The 18,161-nt window shown below is 42.0% G+C and overlaps 1 protein-coding gene across 3 annotated transcripts; it reads right to left on the bottom strand.

The window, feature by feature from the left end:
* Positions 1-435: 435 nt before the first annotated feature.
* LOC115150728 (heterochromatin protein 1-binding protein 3) lies at positions 436-17,619 on the bottom strand. Of its 3 annotated transcripts, none has more exons than XM_029694307.1 (12): positions 17,596-17,619; positions 5,299-5,374; positions 4,307-4,502; positions 4,058-4,214; positions 3,828-3,965; positions 3,575-3,646; positions 3,146-3,300; positions 2,820-2,910; positions 2,553-2,712; positions 2,292-2,403; positions 1,931-2,092; positions 436-1,813 (listed from the first exon to the last, which is right to left on the bottom strand). In XM_029694307.1, exons 2-12 carry the CDS (start codon positions 5,363-5,365, stop codon positions 1,420-1,422), a joined length of 1,704 nt encoding a protein of 567 aa, XP_029550167.1. In that variant the 5' UTR covers positions 5,366-5,374; positions 17,596-17,619; the 3' UTR covers positions 436-1,419. The 3 variants fall into 3 exon arrangements, with proteins under 3 accessions (XP_029550167.1, XP_029550166.1, XP_029550165.1); XM_029694306.1 differs by lacking the exon at positions 17,596-17,619 and adding an exon at positions 16,612-17,361; XM_029694305.1 differs by lacking the exon at positions 17,596-17,619 and adding an exon at positions 5,917-6,038.
* Between the last annotated feature and the right edge of the window lie 542 nt (positions 17,620-18,161).

The following is an 18,161-nucleotide window of genomic DNA, read 5'->3' as shown; positions in this document are numbered from 1 at the left end:
TTTTAAACGGAACGAAATGGAGTGACCTACCCGCATTTGTCTGATGCACTAGTTTTAACTAATGATTAATACACCCCTTCACTTATTTGCAGCAGCCCATCCATCCTGAATTTAAATGTATGTTAATTTCATAATTTCCCCCTTGTTCATCAACATTTGCATAAGTAAACATGTTTTGCATCTCTCTAAATGGGAGGATCCACTTAATTCACCAAATAATGACTTTTAAGCTGTATGGACATAGGCCTAATAAATTGTAAAGTTCTGGTCTATTTAATAACCCTTTACTCAAACTATCCAGCACTTTATTCATGAGTGAACCAAATTGACATCTATGGGTTTGTATTGTGTAGTATTTAAATATATACTTTAGCTCCAACAGCAGACACTATTTCGTGTTTGTATCCCCTTGAGACCATGACAGAATGAAGGAAGTACAAATATAGCCATTTTAATAATGACTTGGGAAAAAGCATAACATAAAGAGTACACGCATGCATGCAGGGTACGTATGAGCTACGCTCCTTCAAAAGGACGTGTGTTATTCACAATCTTTCACTATTACACAGAATGTAGAAGATTGTATTGGTCTGCTTTCTTCTTGTTGTATAGGACACAACCAATTCACTTTGATTAACTTGTTTGTTTGTTTACACACACACACACACACACACACACACAAAAATCCCCTAATACTATGCAGTAGTACTGAAAATCACAATGACTAACTGATCAGGAAGCACTGTTTGTCTCCAATCAAATTAAGTATTTTAACCACAGGCCCAGTAATGAATGTTTCACTCAGACAATCATTTAAATAACAGAATTTGTAATAAACAATAATTCATTACATGAAAAGTTGGCTGTCATTATGCTCTCAAATTCACTTAATAACATAAGTCTCAATATCGTTTAAGATTTGAGTTCATTCCCGATTAAATGTAGAGAAATCAAACGTGTTATAGAGGAAGAAAGTTTCCAAATTGCTAAACAAATTATTTGATAAAAGGAATGTGTCCAGGTAAAACATGGTAGAGTGGACTGGGATGAAATGCAAAAATTAAAAAGACAAGTCACTGATTCTGGATCTCTGCTTACATATTATCAAAATTAAGCGTGTGTGAGGGAAATAAAAGTAGTGATGGAAATGTCACATTTCTTTACCTAGGCAGTTTTACATATTTTAAGAGGCCATTCTACACAATGGAGATTAAAAGTTGGGTTCACAGAAATTGAACAGTTCCCAAGTACAGTAAATTGACATGAACTAATAACTGCCACATCCCAATCCTACAGAGAAAATAATTCTATAGCCCCAAACTGGAGGAAAACAATGATGCGAAAGAGAGCATGGATAGAGGCAGAGCACCGCTGTCTTCAGAGCTACAGTTAAACTTCCGCTGTTGGGCAACAGTAAACTCACTTCTTCCCCCTCAGGGACTTGCGAGCTGCTGGCTTGGCCTTCACTGCAGAATTGGCTGCTGCCTTCTTTGCAGGAGGTGACTTTTTGGGCGTTGGCCGCTTCGATGCCTTGCTCAGCTTTTTGACAATGGGCGTTTTGGGCTTGCTCGCAGGTGCAGCTTTCTTGACTGGTGGGGGTGCCTTGACTGGCGGGGGTGCCTTGACTGGTGGGGGTGCCTTGACTGGTGGGGGTGCCTTGACTGGTGGAGGTGCAGACCTCTTCGCTGGGGGTGCAGACCTCTTCGCTGGGGCAGCTCTTTTTTTGCCCTTAGCCCTTGACTGACTTGCAGGCCGAGACTTCTTGCTGGGGGGAGGGCGACGCGCTTTAGGTGGTGGCCTCTTCACAGCTTTCCTAAGGATCGTATTGAACAAATACACTGTTAGTGAGTTTCAAATGGTTCACTGCTATGTATGACAATATCAATCAAAATATTCTCATTGGATTTTATCCACCTGAACTTGGACTCACCTCTTAGGAGGGGGTTCATCATCTGAGTCCTCTTCCTCGGACGAGTCCTCTTCCTCCTCATCAGAGTCCTCATCAGACAAGTCAACCCTCTTTCTGCGTTTGTCCTTCTCTGCCACTTTCTGCTCTTTCACTTTCTGTTTTTCAGGAAACAGAATGGCTGGGCTGTGGAATAAGAAGAGACAGTCTGATCTTTAACCTTTCTGTTCCAGGTGAGTGAACTTCAGGAAATACTGTTCCTGGTATAGCACATGCAATGCAATGATGTAGGGGGCAGCAATATACGTCACATAGTAGCAATGTAATGATGTACAGAGGGTAGCAATATACATCACATAGTAACCTTCCTATAGTAGTGTTCTACCTGGGGTAGTAAGGGTAGCAGAGCTGGTAGGTTCCATTTAGCCCATTCCCAGTGATCTGATCCATCCAGCCCATCATTTTGCACTTCTGCAGGGTCCTCTTCAGGTTGTTCACTGAGGGAAGAGAAGTGCCCAGGGTCAATAACGCATCTTTACATCTCTGATTTAACCTAGTTAATGAGAGCGCTCCTGCAGTTGCAGGTAGGTATTCACATCTTGCCAAAGCAGTGTTTCTCTTAGGAGAGTCAAGGAGCAGGTCTTACCCACACGGTACTCCATGCTGTCCTGGTTTGTCTCTAACAGGAATTTGCGGAGTGTGGTGGTGCTGCAAGTCTTGGGTTCGTTCATTGCCACAATGGCTGTCATGATAGCGTCCTCCAGGGGCCCACCTTTAAGCAGGAACTTGCCCCCTTCCCGCTTCAGCTGTGAGAGAGTAAGAGGGGCTGAGATAAACACCTCATACAACAGAGATCCAACATCAGACTTTATGAAGTACACTGAATTGTGCATCCCTTTAGTATAAGGCTAACCTGAAACGTTCCAGAGGCACCTTTTCCAGTGATCTGCTCCAGGTGACCCTTGTCCACAGCTCTCACCAGGGCACTCTTTAGGATATCTGGCCTAGGAATGAAATAGTGACTGCATTGGAAATTCTATTTTAACTTCCACCAATAGACACCACTAATGGACATCCCATAGTTCAAAGGTACTGCATTAAACATTCTGTAGATTTGGGTTGTGCAAAGGGTTGCATTGCTGTGTCAAGTAATATTGTAAGTTAGCATGTGTTTACGTACTCCAAACAGACAATAAGAGACCCCACCCATCCCAATATAACAGTAAAACAGGTATTTACCTATGTTCCACGTTTAGTTGAGGGAAGTGCTGCTCCACATATTTCTTGATCAGGATATAAGACGCCTCTTTGGGCTCACATAGCCGTGTGATGATCAGGGGCAGAGCATCCCCAAGGGTCTCTGCCTTCAACCCAGGTGCCACGATGATCGGCTTCTAGCACCAAACCATCACAATCAGAATCACTGTCAAACACAGTGGTGCTCTGCAGCTCAGTTGGTAGAGCATGGTGCTGGCAACGCCAGGATAGTGAGTTCAGTTCCAGTACAAAAAATGTAGGCATGCATGATTTCAGATAAAAGTGTCTGCTAAATGGCATATATTATCTAATATCCAAACTGCCTGCTCAAAGCCAATGGAACAATCACATAATGGTCAATTGTAATTGTTAGTGTTGAAGTTTGTAGAGAGGCGACTGAAAATGACCTACCCCTTTAGTAGTTGGTTTATTAGGGGACTGCTTCCCAATGGTAAAGCTTCCAGAAAGGCCTTTACCCTTTAGCTGTGAGAGTGAATAAAAAGGTAAAGCAACAGGAGTACGCAGGCAGATAAAACACCAGACACACAGGATATAGGGCACCACAACAAGTAACCCACAGATCGAAAACACTAAGACTGCTGCCTACCATTTGCAATTCATGTTAATACATGGTAAGCTTTGGTCAGTGATAAGGACTCCTCACCTGTTTGACAGTGCCCTTCTCCAGCTGCCTCTTGAGAGCCTTCTTGAGGAGGAATTTCCTCTTCTCTAGGTTTGGGTATTTCTTCACAATATACTTCATGACAGAATGGGCTGAGGCCCCAGTCTTCTCCTTGCAGGACTGCAGAGGAAATATGATGAGTTGCAGGTGTTGCATTCGTGGGGAATAAGGGAGAACTACATAATACAAAGGTAAGTGTGTTGGGTACAGACCTCAATGGCCTCGATGAGGATGTCGTCCATCTTAGGCAGCTGCATGGTGGAGGTGCTCTTATTAGTGAGCGTTGCACGTTTGCTGGCAGACATGGTTGCCCAGGCAGGAATGGCCCTTTTCACTGGCTTCTTGACTTTCTCTTTCACTCCATCCTCTCTGCAACCAACCAACAAAACAAAGAGCAATTAAACATGCATCTACACCAATATGGAAGCAACAACCACAGGGTATGAGCACAAGCAACTCACTCTTTCTTCTCAGACTCTTCCCCCTCAGCAGTCTTCTCTCCAGTCGATTCATCAGCTTTCTCTCCCTCAGGTTTGTCACCATTCTCTTTTGTCTCTCCTTCACCTGTGCCCTCCCCCTCCTTGGCTACTAGGGCAGTGGGTGTCATCTCCTGCTCCTCCTCAACAGAGGCAGACTCCTCAGAACTGGCATCAGGCTCTGGAGAGAGATGTGGGGGGAAAGAGAACGACAAGAGATTGAATACGTTAACTCAGCAAGCAGATGTCATGCTTTATTCACATACCACTCAACAAGAACTCAGAACAATGTCAAATATTTGAGAAGTCCGATTCCACTCTTATACCACTAATATGAAAGGATTCGATAAGTGACTGACAAATGGGACTCAATTGGGGGCAGGAATCAAGTCCTGCCAAGTGCTTACCATTTTCACTCCTAGCCTGTCAATGCTGGGTACATACGAACCAATGATTGATAGACATATCTATCTATCTATCTATCTATCTATCTATTACACACTAGATGACACATGAGGGCGCTGTGTTGAAACCACCTTGACTCCATCATCTTGGCACTCCCCCAAAATTGTAAAAAATAGTTTGGAAGCCATAGAAATAAAATGTATTATTGTCAACATTCGTTTTTGCCACATTTATTCTATTACAGACATTGCAAATCCCAAGTAGTGGGGACAGTAACATTAGTAATCTTAAAACATATATACTTTATATATTTTTTTAAATGTTTAGCTCACATAATTTTTAAGTACGCATTATGGTGTATGTGAGCTAAACATAAAAAAATATATAAAAGTACATTTGTTTTTAGAGATGACTAATTGTACTGTTTCCACTACTGTGGAGTCCCAATATGGTCTACCATTTGCTTCAAACCTCTCAAATGCCAATACATAACATCAGCAATCCAGGGTTTATATACATCATTGATATGAACCCCATAGCGTTCGTGTTCATGTTGAGATTCTTGAACTCACCTCCCTCTGGTGCAACCGAGGGGGGCATCTCCTGCGGTGGTGTCCTAGCTGCACGACGTATAGGCATGACTCCAAACTGGTGACAAGAGATACAGAGGACGAATTAAAACATTTCCTTTGCATGGTCAGATAAGTTATTAACTGCATTATTAAAATCACAATACAGTTTGATACAAAGCAACTTAGCAAGACCCAATGGTAACATCATGCAGTCGTAAAAGTCACCCACTGATTCTGCTATCCATGTGCGAGGCAACGTTAATCACGGCCTGTGCACTCATCAAATGCAAGTTACTGCCCTTTGCAAAAGTACATTATCGACCAAAATAAATAAAACCAAAATAAATAAGGAGTGTGCAATATTCTATGAAGTTTTGGAATGGTGGGGGGCATGGAAATAGTTAGCAAAAATTCATAACGAGGAAGATGCACGTCCTCAGTAATAATATGGCCATTTTGTTCATTTACCCTACACAGTAATGGCGCTGCATAGAGCTGATGGTAAATGCATCGAAATTGCATTGGCAAAGGAGAAAACGGTGCATGCATTTTTGCCAGAGCTCTATCGTCAAACACTTTTTGCAGGAACTAATCATGTACAATTATTAATATTCTTACCTTTCGACTCTCTACAAAGACGTTGAAATAAAAACTGAATCGCTCTCCTTTGTTTAGAATTCTGTTTACGTGCCCCTCCCCCTTAATCGTACACGTAGCGTCGTGGTAAGGTATTGGGCGCGTTCCAAAATAAGTGCAGTCGTCCTGCGCAGATTTTGGGCGCGTTCCTCTGCCCAGGCGTTGCTGACGCCTGCCAGAACTTAAAACGCCTCCATAGGTATTTTACGTATCAGCTAAAGGCTCGGACACACCGGTACGTTTGACGTTCACCGGTAATTCGAATGTTTGCCAGCCGAGAATATTTAGCAGATCTGAACAGTGTTGGCAGTTAATCTTTTTTTGTTTTCAGACGGCAGATCACCGCCCGTCAGCCTTGTTAAAATAGTCCAAACCAGAAGGTGGCAGTAGCGTCGCTTTCTTAAGCTTTATTGTGAATGTCCCCCGGCATAACGCTAGTGGTAGCCGGAAGAATGGGCATTCTGAGCACAGATATAGGTATAAAAGTGTGAAGCATCCGGTTTGCGGTTCCACACATGATGAGAGGAAGCCCAGTGGCCAGCAGCGGGAGTAGATGAAGCTAGTTGGATTTTGGGCAACATTATGCTAACTTTCTCATCGATGAAACGTTTGATCTAAATACAGTTTTCGGTTACCAAAACTAAAATCTGTTAAACAGTCGACAAAGTTTTGTAGATTTTACCCTGCGTTGTTTAGGAGTGCAAGGGTGAATTGAGTTACTGCACACGCCCACTTCAGGGTAGACGTTCTCTAAAGAAAATATGCAAATGTATGCTAGATCGCGCCAATAGGATCTCGCTGGCTCATGCTTGCCTCTGCCCCCCTCCTTGCTTGTTCTGCCCACTATGACTGTTTGATCCCATTGGAAACGACAGGCTGTGGTCTATCGTGGGTTAGTTATAAATATATTTGTTCTGAGTCTTTTCGGTCAGCCACATCTGTAGCCGCATCATTTGGCTTTGTTCTCCTAAAAGAGCCGCATCATTTGGCTCCTCAATCAAAATACTTGAAAATCGACCTAGAAACATGAAGAAAATGCATATATCTCATGTAAAGCCCGAACAGTAGGCTACCAGTATGTCAGCTTGTGATATGCTCCTTAAAATAAAATGTTTATTAGATCGCCAGCAAAATGTATTATTTACTGTCTTCAGAGAATGATTTTGTAATTTATTTGCAGATAATTGTTGTTTGAAGCTCGCGAAACTTCCTGGAACGCTTGCGAAACAGACCAGGCCGGGGTTTGAGGAGTCAATGATAAGTGAAAAATAGTTCCTTAGTTGTTAATTTTCTCGAAATCCAAGGGCACAACCTGGATTCTAGCCAATGTCTTAAGTAGTTGAATATGTTATTATTCCAACCTCATGAGTGACAAGCTAATACGTTTTTATTTTCATAAAAAACAACCATATCGGAGTGCCTTTGATTTGACACATGCGCAGTTCGGCACGAGATCACCGTTAGAAACAAGTAATTAGGTCTGCACATGAGTTTAGTGAGCCAACGTCTTAATGACATCGTCTACAAGCGTTATCTGAGATTTATATCGGGAGAAGCAGTTTCTGCATACCTTCATACTGTACTGTCTTTGGTAGCAGTATGCAAATCATGAAGGCAAATTAATGAATCTTTCACCGATGCGATTCCCAACATTCACCAAATTCGCGAACGACTTATCACTAGTAGCCAGCCAATGTTAACTAACAAACTAGCTGCGCCAATGCGGCTACTGTTGTACAAAGCCCTTTTTGTAACTAGCCAGATTGTATTTCTATTAATTTAACCTTTATTTTATCAGGGTCATACTGAGACCAAGGTCTATTTTACAGATGAGCCCTGAATTACATATATTACAGAAAATACACACATCAATATATAAATACAGAATGCAAGGAGAAAGAATATCATGGTCATAAAAAAAAACACATTCATCAGTGATAAGGTCCTCAATCAGCTTTCTGAATTGTCCTAGAGGCACCAGAACATCACATTTAAGAACATGTTGAAGATTGTTCCACAAATAAGGTGCAAGAAAACTAAAGCTGATTTACCTAACAGTAGAGACCAAATACGTTTCCAGTGTTAGCCATCCCTGAGACCGGCTGTGGTAAGTCATGTCTAAAGTTTAGTAATGATGTTAAGTATAGTGGGACTTTTTGTTAAAGGGCTTTACAAATTAAAACAAAGCAATGTATCAACCCATGTGACATGGAAGAGGGACAACAAACTTTCTGGTAGAGAATGCAGTGATGAGTACTAAAATTGTCGCCATAATAAAACGTAGTGTACTATGACTAACTGAATCTAATGGCTTTATGAATGCAGCTGCCACTTCATTATACAGTGCATTCGGAAAGTATTCAGACCCCTTGACTTTTCCCACTTTGTTACATTACAGCCTTATTTAAAAATTGATTAAAACAAAAAAAATATCCCTCAATCTAGACACACAATGACAAAGCAAAAACACGTAATTTTTTGGTGCAAATTTATTAAAAATAAAAAACGTAAATATCACATTTACATAAGTATTCAGACCTATTACTCAGTACTTTGTTGAAGCACCTTAGGCAGCGATTACAGACTTGAGTCTAGGGTATGACGCTACAAGCTTGGCACACCTGTATTTGGGGAGTTTCTCCCATTCGTCTATGCAGATCCTCTCAAACTCTGTCTGGTTGGATGGGGAGCATCGCTGCACAACTATTTTCAGGTCTCTCCAGAGATGTTTGATCGGGTTCAAGTCCGGGCCACTCAAGGGCATTCAGAGACTTGTCCCGAAGCCACTCATGCATTGTCTTGGCTATGTGCTTAGGGCCGTTTCCTGTTGGAAGGTGAACCAGTCTGAGGTCCTGAGTGCGCAGGAGCAGGTTTTCATCAAGGATCTCTCTGTACTTTGCGCCGTTCATCTTCCCCTTTTTTAAAATCCCCACAGCATGATGCTGCCACCACCATGCTTCACCGTAGTGTGCCAGGTTTCCTCCAGATGTGACACTTGGCAATCAGGCCAAAGAGTTCAATCTTGGTTTCATCAGACCAGAGAATCTTGTTTCTCATGGTCTGAAAGTCTTTAGGTGCCTTTTGGAAAACTCCAAGCGGGCTGTTATGAGCCTTTTACTGAGGAGTGGCTTCCGTCTGGCCACTCTACCATTAAGGCCTGATTGGTGGAGTGCTGCAGAGATGGTTGTCCTTCTGGAAGGTTATCCCATCTATACAGAGGAACTCTGGAGCTCTGTCAGAGTGACCATCGGTTTCTTGGTCACCTCCCTGACCAATGCCCTTCTCCCCTGATTGCTCAGTTTGGCCGGGTGGCCAGCTCTAGTAAGAGTCTTGGTGGTTCCAAACTTCTTCCATTTAAGAATGGAGGGCACTGTGTTCTTGGGGGCCTTCAATGCTGCAGACATTTTTTGGTACCCTTCCCCAGATCTGTGGCTCGACACAATCTTGTCTCAGAGCTCTACAGACAATTCCTTTGACCTCATAGCTTGGTTTTTGCTCTGACATGCACTGTCAACTGTGGAATCTTATATAGAAAGTTATGTGCCTTTCCAAATCATGTCCAAACAATTGAATTTACCAAAGGTGGACTCCAATCAAGTTGTAGAAACAATGATCGATGGAAACAGGATGCACCGGAGCTCAATTTCGAGTCTCATAGCAAAGGGTCTGAATACTTGTGTAAATAAGGTATCTTTATTTTTAATAAAATGACCATTTCAAAAAATATGTTTTCACTGTCATTATGGGGTACTGTGTGTAGATTGATGAGTGAAAAAAGCTATTCAATCAATGTTAGAATAAGGCTGTAATGTAACAAAATGTGGAAAAAGTCAAGGGGTCTGAATACTTTCGGAATGTACTGTAGATGGTTGCCATAGGACCAATAGGAATGTCGACTGAATAATCTGCTTTCTACCATTTAGCGAGAGGCAGGACCTATTTCTATAGACGAAGACGATTTTTATTAACTAATGAATACGCTTTTAAGTAGTTGAACATATTACTCCAACTTCGTTAAAGTGACAAACCGACACATTTACAATTTGATTATATGGCCTCACATGCGCAGTTCGGCGCGAGACGACCTAGACTCAATGACCTGTTTCTACGCATGAGTTTAGCCACAGATAGAACAATGAGCGTTTTTGTTGTAAAACTCTTTGGTTTAGCTAGCCTGTGTCGCCATGACATCGCCTACAAGCGTCACCAGGAAATCCTATTGAAGAAGCAGTTTATGCCCATCTTCATATGGTACTGTCTTTGCTAATTCCTGATGATTTAATAATAATAATACTGTTATTAGCTGCAGCTAGCGAACTAAGGTGCAAGTGCCCATTATCAAACCTAACAAAAATGCTTCTTGAAGCACGAAACTCCCTTATCAAACAGATGTAAAAGTTGTAAAGACTTGCTCTACAAAAAAAGATGTAGCTATTATCCAGTTTAATTGTTTTAGTTGGCAATTCAGATGAAAAGGGTGTGGATTACACCGTGAAAAGGCCCTATTTTTTTATTTTGTTGCTCCCCTTTTGCAGAGGTTTGTGCTCTCTGATTGGCTAATCTCTACTGACAACCGAGTGGGCCAAAACATTCTACGAGTAGAATCGGCCAGAATGTTCAGTAGGTAGACAGTAGTCATGTCAAACGGTAACGGCGGGGGTTGTGAAAAACACAACAGGCATTGAGTGCTAAGGCTAAAGCAACCAGCTGTAGACGAAAGTCGAGGATTGAAGTCAGGGGAGGTAGGTGCAACTTCGACAGCCGAAAGTCGGACGCTAACTGTGGTTTTCCAACAGCAAGGTTTAGATCAACATGGCAGTGTTGTTTATTAACTTTTTGGGGGTGGGGTTTCCAACCCCAATATCATTAACTCTCAAACTGAAATCCTGTGTGTACATTGTAAAATCAATGAACGAGAGAGCCTCATATCACATCCATTTGTTTTTATCCACTAGCCTGCTATATATGAATCCCAGCAAAGTTGGTTCCTGTTTCAGTAATGTTCCAGTGGGTCAAACAAAAACACCATATGATTGGGTGACAACAGAGCCTCCCACAATGCAGGCGATGGCTGCAGGATGAAGTTGGCAAAGAGCAATTGCAGAAACTTGCAGTTGACTGCAGTCAAAACTTCATGACCTTTGATCACATGATTTTGTAAAGTTCATGCAGTCGACATAGGCGCAAGTCGGACAATTTGAAAAGGCAAAGATGGGCCCTGACTTGACAAAATTTATCTACTTGAACGCACCCATTCTTACCAGTGTGTTTTCACCTTAACCACATATGTTATAGCAATCTGTCAGTCGATGACGTGGCATGCAGAATTGGTTGATGTATGCAACATCAGAGCAGGGGAACGAGACCCATCAGGAATGACATTGAAATGCTATAGCAAGCTTCTACAAGTGAACACAAAACAAGATTACTTGGAACTCAAATGTGAAGTGGCATTTAAGGCATTTAGCAGTGGCACTCTGCAACTCAGAAGATTGCTATATTGTTGATAAGATGTTACACACTTCTCCAGGCATTAAATCAGATTATCTGTGTAAAAAAAAAAAGACAACCTGGAACACCACTTGTGGATCTGCAAAGCATCCACAAATGTTCCAGGTAGTCATCATTGCAGTCACACTGTACAGATGAGCAGATCTCAAAAGGCCTGGAGAATTGTCTAACATCTCAGGAACTAGGGATGCACGATATATCGGTGAACATATCAGAAATGGGTGATATTAGCTAAAAATGCCAACATCGGTATCAGCCTGATGTCTAGTTTAACGCTGATGTGCAACACCGATGTCAAAGCTGACGTGCATACCTATATAACACAGATAGATGAGAACATCTTTGCATATAACGTAGGTACATGTAATGATGCCACGTAAAATTTTGCGCTGCACGTGCAACACAGCATTCTTAACCTAGCCCACAATGTCTGCTGTGTGGATCGAGCAGTCAACAAGTCGAGCAGTCATTTGAAAGAGTAAGGACATTTCAGCGAGACAACTCAAAGGTGAAATCCATTAACGCCCGGATAATGTAATTCATTGCCCTTCACAATCAACCGTTCTCTGTCGTGGGTGATGTTGGCTTTCGACAACTGGTCGAGCACTGGTACACTTTTTTTGAGGGGGGCGGTACTATTTTTCAGATTTTGCACTACCGGAGTTACAAAGTGATAGCATCACATTTGGACCAGCAATATCAACCCCATGAGCATGCTGAGTCTGACAGCAAAGTGGGTCGTCAAGGATTTCGTACTGAGGAAAGTCATATTGCATGCTCATGAATATGTTGGTTGTCATACTGCTGCTGCTATTTGAGAACAAGTTTGAAACATGAACACACTAGCTAGCTCCATTTGAACAACTGACTCTAGAAATAAGATCAACTGCGCCTGCAGCAGACGTGATACCCTCTGTCATGGTATTGAAACACCTGCTCAACAAAACTGGCAGGGATGTCAACAAAAATGCACAAAATTTGAGATAAGCTTTATGTGCGTATGGAACATTTCTGGAATCTTCTTTTTCAGCTCATGAAACATGGGACAAACACTTTACATGGTGCATTTATATTTTTGTTCAGTGTAGTATTCTAATTCCTAATTCTAAAGCCATCGATTCTGTCACATAACAATGGAGTGTGCATGCCCATTCTGACTTCGTCAATGCTAAGCTAACCAGTTAGCTAGCAGCTAGTGTGTGGCGTAAGTGCTGACTAGTTTATATGGAGTGAAGATGGCCCCTTTTCCCGACGAGGTGGATGTTTTTACTGGCCCACATTGGCGAATGAAACAGTTGCCCTTGACAACAGTTTGCCCCGGCAACAAAACTGCCCACACAGGCTGTGAACAAGCGATTCGGTGGCATTCTCTCCTTACTTTGTCGCCACCATGCTCGATGCTGTGTACAAGGACCGCTACTTTGATGCAGACAAGAAACAGGGTTTACGTGAAATGTTACATACACAGCTGGACAAGATGGAAACGGACACAGTGACAGTGCGCACCGAGGAAGAGGCCATGGACAGATAGAGCTGAAACTTCACTGCTTGACATGTATGACGCAATCCTGGTTCAGAATGAAACAATGAAAAAGCACAGCAAGTGAAAGAAATAGGTTTAGATTATGTTTTACTGGTAATGGGGCCATACGTAAATGCCAACAAAATAACTTTTTGGTCAGTGTGTGTGACCTTTATTTAACTAGGCAAGTCAGTAAAGAACAAATTCTTACTTACAATGACAGCCTACCCTGGACGAAGCTGGGCAAATTGTGCACTGCCCTATAGGACTCCCAATCGCGACCGGATGTGATACAGCCTGGATTCGAACCAGGGACTGTAGTGACGCCTCTTGCACTGACATGAGGGTGCCTTAGACCGCTGTATCCATGTGTGCGTGTTAACTATTTAACTGTACTAGAATGCTTAAAAAAAGTCACTAAAATGTTAAATATCGGTATCGTTTTTTTGGCAAGGAAAATAGCGGATATGGGTATTGGCCAAAAATGTAATATCGGTGCATCACAATCAGGAACCACATCAATATTATACATCGCTAAGAATACTCTGATGTGCAGCTCAATTGCAATGAAGACAACCTGAAATGAAACCAGAACATTTGAGGGATCGTCCTGATCTACAAGTCACATCCAAAATAACTCCTCATAACTGAATGTGATCAAGGTCAGTGAATCTATGAAGGATTTTGCTCTGATCGATCCCCTTGCACTGCAATACTTGCATTCCCTCCAGTGTAACTTGTGGATACTCCTTGGACTAGAGTCTGTAACCGTTTGGTGACTGTGTCACGCCCCGAACTGGAGACAGCGACTTACATACATTTTGGTACCTGCTAGAATGTTTAACTTTACCCAAGCAATACATGCTTCCTGAGACATGAAACACTTCTCCAGGTATTGTGAGATCAAACTATTTGTTTAGCATGACAAAACCCAACGGCATGAAACAAGATGACCTACTGGAACTACTTAAAATGACACAACGACTAGGTTCCAGTTTAACAACGTTTACTAAACCGTATTTCCACAGTACATAGTTGTCATTGCACTCAGGCCAGGTCCATCAACAGAGACTTCAGCGTAGGCATACTATTAGAGTGATAGCAGGGATACTTAAAACATTAACTTAACGAATCTCCCACTTTTCTTCAAAGACAAATAAAAGAAAATAATTAAATGTCCAAAGTATTATTTAAGTTGCCCATTACAAATGGGTTGTGTGACAAAGTTTTTATTTGTATTACTCAAGCTGCCACTTTCCATTACTGAGTGCCTTTAGGAGCACAAGACCGGATGCTCCCTTTTTAGTCAGACAGTCAAGAAAGCTGTTCCTTTGTGGCCGACCACAGAATCGTCTGGATTTTCTGTGCTTGAAAACATTTCTTGACGCTACTAATCTCAAGACGAAGTCTTTGCTCTGTGACAGACTTGGTTGACTTGACAGCATCAACGAAGGAGTAGTTGTCAGTGACACAAACTATAGGTAGAATGTGCCATATTGTCTCACCAGTGGTAAGCTCTGAGAACAGAGTTGCCAGAAGGATGGCATTGTCAATTCCATCCGCAATAGCAAGGGTTTCTCCAGCAAGTGTGCTTCGGACAACACTTCTGACCCTTTTTGACTGCTAATAGATAGGTGAGAATCTTCCTTCTTCACCCATTAACACGATTAGATGTCCACCTTGTGTGCCTCCATCTGTAAGGTTCCCTAGGGAAGCATCACTGAAGACAAACAGTTTTAGCTGCAGGCAGAGGTCATATGTGAATGTCCCTTGACAGCTCTGTTCCCTGTAAAAATACAGATGAGGTCCATGGAATGAAGTTGAAATTTTTTATGGCAAGTCACGGTAAGCAGCAATCTGAGTGACTCTGAGGCGCATGTCGGTGAGTCTTTTGGGAGTTCTTTAGCAGCCAGCTCCTCAAAACCTCTAGCCACTAGAAGTGTTTTTGGCACTATACCAGTTAAGGATTATTTAAGGGTACACTCCGACCTTGTTGAGACACATTTTTGGCCAATCTCTGACTTCCTCAAACACTCAATTTTTCCTCCAATTACTGAGCTCATCTAGTTTAGCTGAGTCAAATGACACATACTTTGTTTCAAGTACATCATTTTGAATGTCATTCTGTTTTTCTCGATTTTCCATTGGTTCAATTTTGAGATGATCTACAAGTGACAGGTCAGCTGACCCTGTTGTATCAGAACGTGTAGCTGGTTCAGAGTACTGCAAGTTGTACCACTTCTGGTGATTTCCTTTCTCTTTTCCTGCTCGTCCAATGACGGTTGCTGTGTGTGGAATACCAGTTTCTCTGTCCGTGTATTTAATGGTTTGTCCAGTTTTCAGATTGGAACAACCATGTTGTCTTAACACGTGGCTGTTGAACGTTTTCCTCATTTGAACCCTCAACAGTATTACCTGTTTCTGCTCCATTTCTTGTGTCTGTTTCAGTGTCCATATCACTGGATGCACATCTGGTAGGTTTGTGTCTGTTAATGTGTCCTTTTTGTAATTTGTAGTCAGAGGCTGATTCTCAGCAACAGCCGCTCCATCTTTTTTGATCATTTACTTTCACCCATCTTGAGTGTTGCACCCTGACAACGGTGCCTCACAAATATCACCACACCATCTTGGCCAAAGCCCACTCCAGGGCTGTTTTCCAGTCACATTGTCTTGCTTCACTTTCAGCATAATCTCTGTGAGTGTTCAATTGTCTCTCCAGAAGTCCATTGCTCCATGGACTGTATACAGCAGTTGTCTTTATATCCATGTTGTAATTTCTCCAGCCATTTCTCTTATTTAATTATTATTGAATTCCTGCACACTTATCCAGGAATGAATGAAATGCTTGACGATTTCACTGGGTTTCTTTGTATTCACAAATGCTTCCAGCACTGAAGCGTGTGAAGTGGTTGATTATGTGAAGGTACCAAACACTTGGTCCTAGCTCGTGTAGATTTACAGACACTGTTTCATTGTACTTGGAAGCCAGCTGAGAAATTTCTGAAGTCTGTCAACTGTAGCATGTCAAAAATGTTTGTAAAGTTTTAACAATACTAGCTTTTCCTGTGTTCCACATGAGCTGTGTCTAAGAATCTCATTTTTTACATGGACTCTGTATGATGTACTTGTCTAAAATGTTAACACAATAGTGACCTGAGGTAGTAAGTTCAAGGGTCACTGGTTGTTAAAACACCACTGCCTAGTCATTTTTATGTCTAGTACAGCCTTCTTGAGGGAAGCTTTGCTTAATAGTAAGGGGATATCTGCAGGGACCACCTCTGTTTCAATGTGACACTTAGTCTGACCAATTTTTGCTGGCATCTTGACTCTTTTGGTAGGAAAGACGATTCTCCCATCTCCAAATTTGAAAGCTCTGTTGCTTGGTGTCAATCATATTTTGTACTCTGACATCAAGGCATTTTGCACCACACACACTGTGTGTACATGCAGTATCAATCACAGCAGATCCTAAGGATTCAACTATAAAGATCTCAGAAGCAGATGTTTGAAAGCAGTGTAATGTTACACTGCTCTCTCTGTGTTTACATTTTCCTCTGTTAGTTAAACGTGCTCATTTTTATGAGGAGTCTTTAACCCAATGGTAAGTGCTTTGACAAATAGCACATTTTGATCTCCATCCATACCTGTCCAGTGGATTTGTGGCGGGCAATGGCGCCCTCGTCTGGTTATCTTGAGAACGTGACTTCGCCTTTTCTCTGATGCGTCACACTTGCATTCCATCTGTTATTGGCGCGAGACGACAATTCACCAAAGTATTTTTAGTGTAGAATTCATTGACTCAAGTCAGCACAGTACAAGCAGGGCTTATCTCCAGACAGGCAGTATCTAGCAACTTGAAAGCTGCATCCAGGAGAACCATGTCGTACTTGCGCATCCTATTGTACCGCTGTTCGAAATCAATTATGTAGTCCGTCAACGCAACAGAAATGTCTCTAGTAACTGTCAGCTTGAATATGCCTCGTAGGCACCGTCTTTCTCTTCTTTAAGAAACACAGAAACCAGTGCTCTGATCAAAGTTCCCATACCATCATCCTTGTTCAAATCCTCAGAGGCATAATACCACTTGCTAGGGTATTATTCCTCGAGCGATAATACCACAAGTGCTTGTTTTTTCTCGTCCAGATTAGTAAGTAACCAGTGTCCAGTTTCCAAGTTCATTTTCCCAATTTTCATACGACCTCTCCTCGTCGAAGCGAGGTGGCACATTGTAGTTATTTGCCATCTTCTGCTACCAACGTTAACTTAAAATGACACCGACTAGGTTCCAGTTTAACACCGTTTACTAAACCGTATTTCCACAGTACACGGTTGTCATTGCACTCCAGCCAGGTCCATCAGCAGACTTCCGCGCAGGCGTACTCTGTAATAGCACCGTAATAACAGAATATAGGGATACTTAAAACATTAACGTAACAGTTAGTTGGGATGCAAGATGATTTTTAAACCAGTGATTTTGCACTGCGGTGTGCTTAACCGGATCCCACAGGATGCCAAATGTTGAACATTCTTTTGAACTCCTGAAAGTGACAACGTAGCAATTCTAATTGGAATGCTGCAGTATAGTATCTGGGATATGGCGCTCCCAGATATGTTTACCAGTCACCAACCTTTGTCCTGCAGAAGCAAGCCACTGTAGACTACTGCTCCAATACCATACTGGTTTCCGGTCTGTCAGAAGGTGAAATTGTCTGAAATGTGATCAAAGAATGGTGTGATACAGGCTCTTTTACCCTCTTACATTTCTGCAGACTGTATGTGCTCATCCACTACAGTTGACTGTCACTTCATTGACTCTACACCTGAATCACAAGTCATAGATACAAGAGCATTACATAGGAATTCTGGCAAACATCCTAAGGCAATTTAAGACATGCAAGATATGACTTGTCCTACATCATTCATGCCGCATCAGGCTCAGCTAGTTCGTTACAATATTTCCTCACTCGTCTACGGGGCATAAAATAAGATGTAGGGTCAATTCCTGTGGAGGTTAAAGGTACTGTCGATACTTAACTTTTCAACCAAGATGCATTAATAAAAAGGTACAAACCGGCAACTCTTGGAAGAGGATGGAAGTTGACTCAAATTATTTGTATTTATTATAAAATAATTGTTCTAGTTAACTTCCATTGTCCTACAAGAGTTACTCAATATCTTTCAGAATCCCTATACT

The sequence above is a fragment of the Salmo trutta genome, chromosome 16 (genome assembly GCF_901001165.1).
Source record: "Salmo trutta chromosome 16, fSalTru1.1, whole genome shotgun sequence".
Lineage (NCBI taxonomy): Eukaryota > Metazoa > Chordata > Actinopteri > Salmoniformes > Salmonidae > Salmo > Salmo trutta.
Note: the sequence above shows the minus strand (reverse complement) of the source record. Positions and strands in the feature narration are given on the sequence as shown.

Coding starts and splice junctions, on each gene's coding strand:
- LOC115150728 (XM_029694307.1), bottom strand. CDS start 5,365: ATGCCTATACGTCGTGCAGCTAGGACACCACCGCAGGAGATGCCCCCC. Junction 3,647..3,827: donor AGAAGGGCACTGTCAAACAG/GTGAGGAGTCCT, acceptor TCACTCTCACAG/CTAAAGGGTAAAGGCCTTTC. Junction 2,911..3,145: donor CAACTAAACGTGGAACATAG/GTAAATACCTGT, acceptor TTTCATTCCTAG/GCCAGATATCCTAAAGAGTG.